Source organism: Euleptes europaea, chromosome 2 (genome assembly GCF_029931775.1).
Source record: "Euleptes europaea isolate rEulEur1 chromosome 2, rEulEur1.hap1, whole genome shotgun sequence".
NCBI classification, from domain to species: domain Eukaryota; kingdom Metazoa; phylum Chordata; class Lepidosauria; order Squamata; family Sphaerodactylidae; genus Euleptes; species Euleptes europaea.
The window spans coordinates 78,881,288-78,894,917 of record NC_079313.1 but is presented as its reverse complement, the minus strand read 5'-3'; the positions used below and the strand labels follow the sequence as shown (position 1 = coordinate 78,894,917).

General features: G+C 51.5%; 1 protein-coding gene across 1 annotated transcript in view; it reads left to right on the top strand.

The window, feature by feature from the left end:
* Positions 1 to 13,174, top strand: part of ST3GAL3 (ST3 beta-galactoside alpha-2,3-sialyltransferase 3) — a 234,124-nt gene extending 220,950 nt beyond the window's left edge. The window contains exon 13 of the mRNA XM_056867692.1: positions 12,558 to 13,174. Coding sequence (XP_056723670.1) covers positions 12,558 to 12,647 — 90 coding nt within the window. The 3' untranslated portion in view covers positions 12,648 to 13,174. The remainder of the gene's footprint in view (positions 1 to 12,557) is intronic.
* The last annotated feature ends 456 nt before the right edge of the window (positions 13,175 to 13,630 follow it).

Below are 13,630 nucleotides of genomic sequence, written 5' to 3'. Positions count from 1 at the left end.
CGTCGTTCATGTGGAGGGCGACGGGTGGTTTGCGCCTGCTTGGCATAGTGCTTTTGCGACGGCTCTCCCCACTGCTCCGGGGATGTCCATCCGCTTGCAAGTCCGGGTTGGGACAAGTGGAACGTGCAGGGCAAGTGGCAGCGAAATCGCAATCTTACCTCAAATGAGACATGCTCCCTTTTGGAAGCTTTTGACCCGGTCCGATACAGGAGCTGTTGGTCTCCGTGGAGGTGGGGCGGCACGGTCTTGACCTGTTTCCCTCGCTCTGCGTCTGGAGAGAGCAAGGGATTGCCATCGGCTTTCCACCTCCTCCACAAGCAGGACCCATTCCTCGAGGTTAGGCGGATCTCATTGCATGTAAGCCCAGTATAGAACTTCAGGGTGCAATCCTTCACGAAAGTATTGCACTCGAGTAGCTTCACTCCAGTCCGTAATTCTGCTGGCCAGACGTTGAAATTCCCTGGCATATTCTCGGACAGACTTGGTGCCTTGGCGCAATTGAAGGATGGTGTGCTGGCCCACTAGGGCGGGGTGCTCCTGTAGCAGCACGGTGCTCTGAAGAGGCCTGCAGCAGGCGGGGCAACAGGCTGGGGTTTCTGAAGCCGAGGCTTCTACAGCTGGCAGCTGTATTAATTGGGAATGGGAGTAATCACGCAGTCCAGTAACAGTCCAAGGTCAGTCAGGGTGAAAGGCAATCCGTCAGAACGAAAGGCAGAGTCAAGGTCGGGCCGGTCCAAGGTCAGGCAGGGAGTCCAGAAGAATTCAGGGTCAAGAAAGCAGTCCGAGTCGATACAGCGTCAGCCAGAGTGGATTGCCGCAGGTTCGCCATGCGTTGCTTCCACAGATTCTGCTGGCTCAGCCTTCCTAAATACTTGCAGCTGTCTGGGGGAGGCAGCTTCTGTAAAGACTCACTCACTATCTTCATGGCTGTCTTGGTTCCTTCTTTGTTGTTCCAACCTGGCTGAACACCGGCGTTGTTCTGCCAGGACCCGCCCCATTTTCCGTCGACGAGTCCCAGGAGACATCTGTTCCTCATGGTCTCCCGACTCCCTGGGCAGCTTCCTTGATGTTCCTGGGTCGGCCGGCGTCTGGTCTTCTTTAGGCTGCTCTGTAGCTGGTGACTTTAAGGTATGTCTTGGCAATACATCGTCATCAGCTGTTTTCTCTGTCAGCGTGGGTGGGGAAGGAGGACTCTGTCCCTGGATCTGGTCTCCGTCAGAGTCTGAATCTGTTGTCAGGCAGCCTCTGACACTATCCCCCCCCTCAAAGGCCTCCCCCCCTCCCAGGGCCTGTGGGCCTGGCTTCTGGGGATACTGGTGATGGAACTGCCGTAGAAGCTCAGGGGCGTGGATCTGATCGGCCGGTTCCCAGGAACGGTCGTCGGCTCCATACCCTTTCCAGTCCACCAGGTACTGTAAGACTCCCCGTCTGCGGCGGGAATCCAGAATTTGTGCCACCTCAAACTCTTCTTGCCCATCTACGAGTACGGGCGGAGGAGGCGGAGGTCGGGGCATTCGTTGTGCAGGTACGGTCTCGGTCATGGGTGCTGCCTGCCAGAATCGGGGATGGTATCCATAGTTTGCGAGGAATGGGGATTGTCCTGTGGATGAATGATCGGCATTGTTATATGCAAACTCTGCAAGCGGAAGTAACCTCACCCAGTTGTCCTGCTGGTAGCTGATGAAGCACCGGAGATACTGCTCCAGGATGGCATTAACTCTCTCCGTTTGCCCATCAGACTGCGGATGGTGGGCCGATGAGAAGTGTAGCTGGGTTCCCAGGGTTTTGTGCAGGGCTTTCCAGAAGTGGGAGGTGAACTGCACCCCCCTATCCGAAATCAGGTGCTCGGGAACTCCATGCAAGCGGAAGATGTTTTGGATGTACAGGGTAGCCGTCTCCCGAGCTGTGGGCAGGCCGATGCATGGAATGAAATGTCCCATCTTGGTGAAGGAGTCCACCACCACCAGGATGGTGGTGTAGGTCTGGTCTTCCGGGAGATCTGTAATAAAGTCCAGGGTGACGGTGTGCCATGGCCGGGGTGGTGTCGAGAGGTGTAGCAGCAACCCTGCCGGCTTTCCTGGCACTTACTTGGCTCGGCGGCACGTGGAACACTGCTGGATGTACCGGAACACCTCATCCCGCAGCCGGGGCCAATTGAACACTCGTGTAATCAGCTGGGTGGTCTTGAACCGACCGAAGTGTCCTGCCGGTGGGGTATCGTGGTGCAACTGAATGATTTCAGCCCGTAATGGGCCAGGAGGCACATACAACTGTCCCCGGAACCACAATTCCTCATCGAGGATGGAGTAGTTCGTTGTTCCACGGACCCTCCCTGTGCTGATCTCCTGGATCTTGGCTTGTGTATCTGGATCCGTCCATTGCTGTTCTCGGACCCGGGTGACCAATGTGTGTGCCGCAATAGCTGCAGTAAAGACCTCGGGGTTGAGGACGGGTGGAGCTGGAGGTTCCTGGGCTGTTAGGCAGTTGGTCTCGGAAATCCGGGAGAGGGCATCTGCCCGTTTGTTCTGGGACTTTGGGATGTATTGGATTTTGAAGTCGAAGCGAGAAAAGAACAAAGACCAACGAATCAGCCGCTGACTCAAGCAGCGGGCGTTTTGCAGGTGCTCCAAGTTCTTGTGGTCCGTCCGTACCACCACTGGGTGTCGAGCCCCCTCCAAGTGGTGGCGCCAGACTTCGAATGCCACTTTAATTGCCAATAACTCTTTTTCCCAGATAGTATAGTTTTCAGCGACCGAGAGTTGCCTGGAATAGAAGGCACATGGTCTCAGGACCTCGGTACCTGCTGTAGCCTGCAATAAGATGGCACCTAGCGCTCGGTTAGAGGCATCTGTCTCTACCACAAAGGGGATCGAGGGGTCAGGATGAGCCAGGACAGGTTCCTGCGCAAAGGCATGTTTCAGGGACTGGAAGGCTTCGTCTGTGGCAGGAGTCCACCGGTAGGGAGTCCTGGGTCGAAGCAACTGGGTGAGGGGTTGAGCCCGGTCGGCAAAGCGATGGATAAAGGTTCTGTAGTAGTTCATGAATCCCAGGAATCGCTGCAGCTCTTTCCGATTCTTGGGGGCTGGCCATTCTAGAATGGATCGGACTTTGTCAGGGTCCATCTGGACGCCCGCTGGCGAGATCCGATGACCCAGAAAATCTATAGTAGAGACATGGAACTCGCACTTCTCCAGTTTTGCGTACAATCGGTGCTCCCGCAGCCGACGGAGCACCTCCTGAATGTGTTGCCGATGTTGTTGTGGGTCCCGGGAATAGATTAAGAAGTCATCAAGGTAGATGATCAGATACTGGTCAAGCAAGTCCCTGAAAATCGAATGCATGAAGCGCTGGAACACGGCAGGGGCGTTACACAGGCCGAACGGCATGACCAGATATTCGTATTGGCCATACTGCGTTCCAAACGCAGTCTTCCATTCGTCTCCCTCTCTGATTCGGACCAGATTGTAAGCCCCACGTAAATCCAGTTTGGTGAAGATGGTAGCTCCCTTAATCCGTTCCAATAAGTCGGAGATCAGGGGAAGTGGGTACCGATCCCGAATGGTGATCTTATTCAAGGCCCGGTAATCATTGCAGAGCCGGAGTTCTCCACACTTCTTCTTGACGAAGAGGACCGGTGCGGATGTAGGCGAGGTGGAGGGTCGGACAAACCCCCGTTGCAGGTTCTTTTCCAGAAAGTCTTGGAGTGCCAGTCGTTCGGGTTCAGAGAGGGAATACAACCGGCTGACGGGAAGTGGTGCCCCTGGCTGCAAAGTGATCCCACAATCAAAAGGTCGATGGGGGGGTAGCTGGTCTGCTCCAGTCTCCTCAAAGACATCTTGGAATGTCTGGTATTCTGGAGGCAGAGCTTTCCCTGAGGTTGGAGCACAGGAGCTCAACATGGTAGGAAAGGAGATCTGCTGGGTATGCCAATCGATGGTGGGGTTATGCCGCAGTAGCCAGTCCATGCCCAGGATCATTGGAAAGCGGGGCATATGAGTGACGTCCAGGGAGGTCCTCTCAGAATGTTGCTGCACATATAACCAGAGAGGCACAGTCTCCTGATCCACTGAACCTGACTGGAGCAGTCGGCCATCGATGGCTTCCACCTTCATGGCATTCTTCTTGGCTCGTAGGGGCACCTGGTGTTGCTGGGCGAAAGCACTGTCCATGTAGGATCGTGAAGCTCCCGAATCGATCATGGCATGGGTCAGGAGCCATCGGTTGTCAGGCAGCAAAAGACGAACTGAAACTAGGAGGTGCTGGATTCCGCAGGGGCTGGAGCCTCGGGGCCCAATCCTCCCCAGGCGAAGAGGCTCGCATTCACCTGGGGCCGGGAGTTTAACGGGCAGCGTCGCTTCTCTGGGCAGCTGCGGGCGAAGTGCCCTGCCCCACCACAGTACAGACACAAGTTGGCAGTGCGACGCCGCTCCTTTTCTTCAGGGGTCAGCCGGCTCCGGACAGCCCCCAATTGCATGGGCTCTCCCTGATCTCTGGGTGGGATTTGGGCGGGCTGAGGTAGCGCAGTAGCCGAACGGTCCCATCCTCTGGGCTTTGCCCCACTGCGCACTCGCCGGCGGTCTTCCAGGCGACCATCAATGCGAAGGCAGAGGCTAATCAGGTCTGCGAGGGTTGCAGGTCGGTCTACCCGAGCTACTTCATCCAAGACCTCATCATTCAGCCCTTCTAAATACTGGTCTCTGAGAGCGGCATCGTTCCATTGCAGGTCCTGGGCAAGCAGCTGGAACTCAGTGGTATAGTCTGCCACGGGGCGTTTCCCTTGTTGCAGCCTGCGAATCAGCCTGTTAGCATGCCCCTCCTTGTGAGCCTCTGTGAAGGCAGTCTTCAAGTTTTCCTCAAATTGCCTGTAATTCTGGAGCAATGGAGAGTCCTGGAGCAATAAGGGAGTAGCCCACCGGGCAGCTCGGTCCTTTAACAGGCTGATGACAAAGCTCACCTTCAGCTGGTCAGTTGGGAAGTCCTGGGCCCGGGCACTCATGTACAGGCGACACTGAGCCAAGAATGTGAGAAAATCCGCCCGTCGCCCATCAAACTTGTCAGGCACCCTGATCGGGCACTTGGTGGGTCGTGGGGCTGGGGCAGATGCAGCTGCTGCCTGGTTCTGGAGCTGGCTCACCACTCCAGTGAGCTGCTGCAGTTGGTTTTGCAGGGCCTGGTTCTGGGCAACCAGGTCTTCCAGGGTTTGCTCCATGCTTAGGTTCTCTGCAGCGCCCTCCTCTGATGTAGCACCGCGATGGTGGAAGCAATCTGTGCTGGCCCACTAGGGCGGGTGCTCCTGTAGCAGCACGGTGCTCTGAAGAGGCCTGCAGCAGGCGGGGCAACAGGCTGGGGTTTCTGAAGCCGAGGCTTCTACAGCTGGCAGCTGTATTAATTGGGAATGGGAGTAATCACGCAGTCCAGTAACAGTCCAAGGTCAGTCAGGGTGAAAGGCAATCCGTCAGAACGAAAGGCAGAGTCAAGGTCGGGCCGGTCCAAGGTCAGGCAGGGAGTCCAGAAGAATTCAGGGTCAAGAAAGCAGTCCGAGTCGATACAGCGTCAGCCAGAGTGGATTGCCGCAGGTTCGCCATGCGTTGCTTCCACAGATTCTGCTGGCTCAGCCTTCCTAAATACTTGCAGCTGTCTGGGGGAGGCAGCTTCTGTAAAGACTCACTCACTATCTTCATGGCTGTCTCGGTTCCTTCTTTGTTGTTCCAACCTGGCTGAACGCCGGCGTTGTTCTGCCAGGACCCGGCCCATTTTCCGTCGACGAGTCCCAGGAGACATCTGTTCCTCATGGTCTCCCGACTCCCTGGGCAGCTTCCTTGATGTTCCTGGGTCGGCCGGCGTCTGGTCTTCTTTAGGCTGCTCTGTAGCTGGTAACTTTAAGGTATGTCTTGGCAATACATCGTCATCAGCTGTTTTCTCTGTCAGCGTGGGTGGGGAAGGAGGACTCTGTCCCTGGATCTGGTCTCCGTCAGAGTCTGAATCTGTTGTCAGGCAGCCTCTGACAGATGGCTGCCTTAGCCTTGTTACTTCGGAAGGGATCCTCGAAACACCTTCTCAGGGCCCACATAAAGTCATTCAGGGTTCGTATTGATCTGGCCCGTGAATCAAACTGTTGGATCATCCAATCCGGCGCCTCTCCCTGTAATAAGGGGGACACGTACCGCACCCGGCTGTCCTCATTGGGGAACCACTGTCTTTGCTCTCTCATGAAGCTGTCTACCTGATGCAAAAAATAGGGTAGGGCTTCCGTAGAGCCGTTAAAAGTCACTCGTAAGTCTTTTAAGGATGCATGCGGACGGGGCAGCGGCGGATACTGCCAATGCGGGGGGAATCCCCCCGGCCACCCCAGCGGGATTTGCGGCGGCGCTTGCAGGGGTGCCTGTGGCAGCGCTTGCGGTGCTTGGGGCGGCGCTTGTGCCGGTGCTTGTGGTGGGACTTGAGGAGGACCGGTGGGCTGCGACGGCAGCGGCAGCAATCTCACTGGGGATTGTTGCCTCCGTCTCCATTCATGGCATAGAGCATCCATTCGCTCTTGCATTTGGGCCATCTGTTGCTGTAATTCTTGGTTCTGGAAGCGCAAACGAGAAACTTCATCTACCGGTCCGCCTCCACGCTGGCTCTGGGAAACGCCGAACTGGGCATTCCAATCTTCGGCTGCTTCCCCACCATACCCCCCCTGAGAGACATCGAAAGGAGCATTGCAGTCTTCAGCATCCTCTCTGTCCGAATCCCCCTCCCCCGGGTATTCACAGATATCCTGTGTCAGGGCATAGTGTACGGTAGCTCGTTGACGATGAGCTAGGTGTCTTGGGACAGCCATAAAAGACCGATCGGAAGAGAGCGAAAGCGAGAAGTCCTGCTCTCCCGAACCTGGTCCCGATCCCAGGCGCCCAGTATCCTTGGATCGTGCTCCGAGGGCTGTGGTGGTGGCGGTTTCGGATGGCCGGGCCGCGACCAACTCCGCTGTCCGGGTCTCGGCTTTGGCCACAGCCGCTTTCAGTTCCGCCGCCTGCTCTAACAGGGGAGTTAGAAACAGTTTCACCTCTTCCAGGTTGGTAAGCAGCGGCATTATTTGCCGTGCCACATCTGTCGCAGCGGACCCAAAATCTGACAACAACAGTTCTTTGATTTGGGTTTCCGAAGCTGACGGTGGTAGTTCCATGATGCGTAACACAATTTTGGAGGCTGCGTTACTCGCCTCGAACTGAAAACGGTTGCCTCCGGAGCCGTCAGCCATAGCGCCCCGTAAAAAAGCACTGTCCAACAAATCCTCAAGAGCCGCTGTGCGCACGACCCACTGCATTAGTAAGGAAGTCCCTTCTTGGGTGAGCAGGGTCCGCTCCTCCGGCGCACCCCCAGCGGTACCGTTACTCAAATGACGGAATTGGTTTAAAAGGTAGGACCTGGTGGCCTTCCTCCTTTCCTCACGTCGGTGCCGGTCGACCTCCCTCTGGGCACTCCAGATTCGATCCTTAGTCTCCTCCTGCAGGAACTGCCAGAGGATTTTTCGAGCGGTAGAGGCCTTCGGTTGACCCCCCCCAGGTAATCCCCCGACGAGGAACCAGTAGACCCAGGTGCAGTTGCCATGCACTTTAGGAATGAGGCAAGAACCACATTCCTTGAAAATACAAAAAGAACTAAAATAAAAAAGTAAATGAAAAGGTCTTGAGTCCTATTGTAAGGTCTGAGTCCACCTGTCAAATCCCAAACAACAGACCATCCAGACAGAGTCGTCTAAGAAGCAGTTTATTTGGGAAGCATAAGGTGTGTAGCAGCAGCTTACAGGAAAAGGTACGAGGACTGAAGTGGGGGAAAGCGGGCAGGTTGAAACATATACATCAGAAAGGCACCGTTGGATACCAGGCTGAGCCTGGTTCCCATGATAGATTACAGTTATCGCGCCGGGGCACAGGCCGTCATAACAAACCTCTGAGCTACTCTACCTTGACTCCAGCTGCGCTCTCAGCCTGGAGCTCACACCAGGAGATTTCCCCTTCAGGCACTGATCAGACCCAGGCCTGCTTAGGCTCAGTAAATTTCCTGTATCATGTGTCTTCCAACCATACCCTGGAATCTAGATGGCACCCTTAAACAAAATTGCTCCCAGATTAGGTCATTCCAAGGAAGTAATAGCAAGAAATTTATCTCATTATGTTATCCAGGGTATAGTTAGTCCCTGCTATCACTCAAAGGTATTCTGAATCTCCAGTTATTGTTATGAATGCACAGAGGTTGCTGTCTTATGGTTCAAGTAGCTAGCACATCTGCGATGGAGCCTCTTCCAAAGCACATGTATGCTCAAGGGCTGCCAAATTTAACAGTGACTGCTTGGTCTCCTTTCTCCTGTGGAAAATATGTTTCCTTTGTTCCCTCTTTATATTCTCTTTCCCCATAAGAGCTAAGCTCAGGAATGCAGTTTTATTTGCCTGATTAGCCATGTCTGTCATTTGCAGTAAGATTTTCTTCTATAATTGGTAACTTGAGCTGGTACAGGGGGTAAGCCTCATCTCTCCTGTCCATATGGCTATATCAGAGCATTGGCTAAAAGTGTTTTCACTTTTTGTTGCTAGTTTTCCTGCAACTAGCTGCCATTCTTGGTGCTGTGGAAATGAGTGAGTGCACCATGTGATCCAGCCACAAGGCGGCTATTGCGTTAGTGCTATGCACCAATCAGCAGCCCTAATGCCAAACAATGTGCTCAGCTCTCCTATCAGCAAATGTAGCCCCATTTACCTGGTGGAATGTCCCCAGGATGAATCAGCTCCTAGTTGCGTATGGCCAGAGGCCTTACCCCGGAATCCTGAAATTTCACCATCTCAGTGCAAGTATCTAACACTGCAACCTAGACAGGTTGGGTATGGGTGTCTGCCAAGAAATTTAGACTATGCAAGACCCTGGAAGATATTCCAGAGTGGAGGCGGTTGGTTTGTACTCTGCCATGGCAATAAAGAGGAGTTTTATAATGAATATCTGTTGTCAATGCATGACATTGAGGCAATGAGTGAGATGTGGAACCTAAAGGCACCATGGATAAATAATTTATAATATACAGCTTTTCTAAACTTGGTTCCTTTGTCTGTTAGAGACTGATTGGCTTTCAATATCCAGCTGTTAGTTTCTGTTAGCTGGACAAGATGCCTGTCTACCTAAGGCTGTTTATGCATGGGAGATTTTGCCTTGGATTTGCCATTCAATCGATGCACATTTTCTCCATCTGAATTCTCAAAAGTCTGCATGGAGGCTGATTTTTGAGTTTTGAGAATTTGGATGGGGAAAATGTGCATCTATTGAGCGGCGAATCCAAGGCAAAACTTCCCATGCATAAATGGCCTAAGTCTCTCCTTGGGAATTTCCTCTTTCTTTTCAAAACACATTATAATCTCCCTTGGTAAACAGTGGATATTTGGCCTCAGAATCTGTAGTTTTTTCTCCAGTCATACAGAGTGATGATGTGCTTGGTATTTTGCATGTAGATATAGATATGGAAATGTTGGCCTGCATGTAAGTTTAAAATAGGTGGTGGTAGCCTCTCAGCCTGCATGATCCTGTGCCTAGTACAAGAAGGGACAAAGAGTCTTCTCTTTCATCAGTCCAAGAGAAAGGACATCACTGTGGTGCAAGATGAAGATGCTGATAAGAAGCTGCAAGCCCAGCTCTGACAAGCAGCTTCCGAGACCTGTGACCCAGACTCTACTTCATCGCTTTGGAGAAAGTTGCAGGCTTGAGGAGTCTGTTCCCATTCAAAAACATAAAGGGGATTCTAAGTGGATTCTTCGTCTTGCAGAGAACAGGGTGTACCTCTTGACGACCTCAGCCCTGCCCCCGCTGCTTTCTCCCTGCCAGCCACTGCACGAGATAGCGATTAGCTGTCTTCATGGCCCAGTAATAACCATGTCTGAAATGTTCTGCATGATTAACCTATTAGATCCAGTACACTTCCAGCATTCTCAATGCTCAGCTTCCCTTTGCTTTCTAGCATGCAGAAGGAAGATGAGATAAAAAGTAGTCCTATAGATGTGGGCTTTGGCAGGGCATCATTTAAGGATGCATCCCAGCAGAACCAGACAGCTGGGGAAGTCCTTTCTTAGCTCATGACAGGGACTTTTCCATTGCTTGTTTTTGAGGCCTGGAGTGCAGAAGGAAAGGGGAAACTTCAGGAAGAGCCATTTATTTATTTAGAAAGTGTTATGTGCCACCTTCCCAGAGACCTGTTCAAGGTGGGTCACAAATTAAAATAATACAGTAAAACCAACAACATACACACAAGCCATTAAAAACAAACCAGGCCCATAAAACACCTCAGAGAATCCTAAAATGATGTTTGTAAAACAGTCTTCATGCTAGAAGCAGAAAAGAAAAACAACTAAAAAAAAAAGGGAGCCCCTCAGTTAGAAAACAGGGTAAAAAGAAATAGTGCTTAAAGGAAAGTAATGCAGGTTCCAGGCAAGCTCCATGGGGGAGGGCATTCGAAAAGCGAGGTGCTACCACTGAAAAAAAATAAGAGGTCTGTTGTGTAGAAGAGAAATCAGTGCAGATGAAGTATTGAATTCTGGCACAATGCATAGGATATAACTCCACGTTTGGGCGTGGGTTTCCTAAGTACCTTTCCATCAACTTGGTGCAGGTTAGCAGTACCTATGTTAGCAAAGTGTTTTTCAGATGTCCCACCTCATAAAGTTGTCCTTTATTTATTACATTTGTGTTAGACCCGTCTTCTATCATGGAACTCAAGGTGGCATACTTAAGATTTCTGGGTCTTCTGTCTGGGCTCTAACCAGACACGTACCACCTTGGCTTCAGCAAGGTTGCATTACCATACACTGGGATCTAGATGGTGATGCTTGGGAGGGACTGCGTAGATCAAGATCAGAGAGGAGGACCTAGAAGGGTTGTGAGAGTACAGGTTGGGAAACCCATGTTTGCACAGTAGTGTATATTTCTGCCCTAAGGGCAAGCCCCTATTTCTGCCCACGTGGAAGTAAGAGAGCTTTCCAGTCATCCCAAATCTCCTGGCTAGCCAGGCTTCTCTCTTGATTCCCAGAGTTACTCTAGTTCTGTACTGCCACCAGATAATCTGAACTGCCTGAGGGCTAGCACTCAGGCACCCCTTTGCCACTGTGCTGCCTTACAGAGCAGCCCTGACCTTTGCATCTCCCTCTGATACCAAGGGTACCCAGTGCTCTGACTTACATTCTCTATGGGAGTGGTGATCAAGCACTGCCTCCTCCCTTCCTCTCGCTGGGGATGCGTGACTGAACAGGGCTTAGTGTGGATCACAGAGATCAGACAGACCTCATCCAAAATGTAAAGAACTTTTAATAAATAAAAATGCTCTCAGCAATTGCAAACACAACAGACTGTGCGAGGACAAAGGAAAAAGGCAATAAAACCACAGTCGCCTGAGGCTAATGTTTACATGCCCCAAATGATGAAAAATTAGGATAGGCTATTGATTCTTGAAGCTGCATACATTTACAAGTCACCCATTATCTTAATTCCAGTTGTTTGGATCTTTGTGATCTCAGCAACATCTGCTCAAGATGGAGTCCATGATAGCCCAGAGACAACTCAGAGTGGCTTGCAGTAAAAGAGAGGCTGAGGAGAGTCAGAGGGCTTCTTACTTGTGCCTAGGGGTTTGATCATCTTTACTTCTGGCCCTCCCGTTCTGCCTACCACCTGTAGACCATCTATTTCTTCCTGACTTAAAAGGAAGATCTGCTACTGCCTCTTTGCCCCTTGAAGCTTTCTAGCTAAAGCGAAGCCACACTTTGGTGGGTCCTGGCTATTGCTCTCTGAGGTAGTGGGTTGTTTCGTGTCTTGGAGGTGAGTCATACCTACTCTCCTCTCTCATTCCCTCCTGCCAGTCAGCAAAAGGCATTTTGTAACCTCTGAGCATGTACAGAGTGCATACCCAGTTACAACAGATCTTGTTACACATTTTGGGATGTGCAAATTCCAAGGTGTAAGGGAGGGGAAAAGGTGAATTCAGGGAGGGGTGGTGGCATGATTATTGTCATGTTAGCACTTGTGTGCTTGACTTAGTGGAAGGGGAGGGGAGAGGGTGGTGACAGCAGCGAATGGCGTGGGGCTGGGACATGTGGATGCTAGTCCCACCTGCTTCCATGCTTTTTGCTGCTTCTGCAGGCACATTATTACATACTTGATGTAGATCCAGCCAAAGCATGTTAAGAGATATGTAATCTACACTGCATGAACTTGCATATACCCCTCTAGTGGCTGAAGTATCTCACATTGACCTCTTGGCCTTACTTCATTCCTTAAACTGATTTAAAGAACTCCCTTGGCATAGTTGTACCTTTGTGTATTTGAGAAACCCTCTTCAGATCTTAGTTTTTTTTTTTTTTTTTAATGAAGGCTTGTATAGGGCATGCTATTGATTTGCCAGGTTTGTGCGAGCTGGCCTCTGTGATCAGAGCCCTAAGGTCACTGACTGATAGGTACAATCCTAGGCAGAGCAGAGGTTAACTCCCCCCCCCCAACCCTCTTCTCTCTACCTCTTACCTTTCCTTTCTTCTCTCCCACCTTCTTTGCAGTCCTGGACGCACAACATCCAGAGGGAGAAGGAGTTCCTGCGGAAACTGGTGAAAGCCCGAGTAATCACAGACCTCACTAGCGGAATCTGAGGAGGCACAGCCACTGTGCTGAAGGGCACGGCCACACGCGTACAGCTGAGGACAAGGGGAGTGAGCAGTCCCTGGCAAGAATCCCAGCTTCTTAGAGACGCACAATGCCCTTGGCAAGTCTCCTTGGCTTGCTCTGTCCGACTGCATCGGGGCTGCTAGGGGAGTGGCGGTTGTTGGCCTGAGGGGGCAGGCCCCACCCTTGGAACTTCAGGTGAATCATGCTTGAGATGGAGCATCATTGGAGAGAACAAAAATAGGCGAGTGAAACAAAATAAATTGTGCCAAATGGGAACAGGAGCCAGGCCGGAGGCAGCAGTGCTTGAATGTACAATGTATTATTTTTTTACGAAGAAAGAAACTCTTGAGAATCATGTTCAATGTGGCAAGGTGCAAAGTGGAGCCTGGCTTGTACTCATGCGCCATAGGACACCTAAACTGCCTCTGTGCCATCTGTGGCCCTTTGTAGGGCCTAAGTCCATCCAAAACATGTCTGCTGTTGGTGCTGCTATAAATTAAAGAGACTGTAGCCTCTCTTTGCCGTGGATGGAGCAGAGAGGCCTGTGGGGTCTCCAGACCTTACTTCTTGTGGGGCAGTGACTGCTGCCAACATTTCACCCGGCTTCTTTTCCAGCTGTTGTTCATAGAACCCATCTCATTGTGTTAGGGAGATCTCTATTTGTCTGGCAGGTTGGCCACTTACCCTGCTGAGAGGTTCCTTAATCTTTGTTTTCTGTGGCATCTGCATCATACTTTTAAGAATTCCGTTCTTTGTTTTTGTTTGGGGCAGGAATAATTTATTTTTGGATCAAACCAGCAATTGTCTTAAGACGAAAAGACTCACCAGTGTTTTAGCAGCTAACGGTGCCAGAACTTCTAAAATCATTTTACTGCACTCTACTTTAAGTAACTGTTGGGTATTTAAGCTCCTGTTGAGACAGAGTAGATATTACCTGGCTAGCAACTGCTTTGCTTGGTAGCTTCTG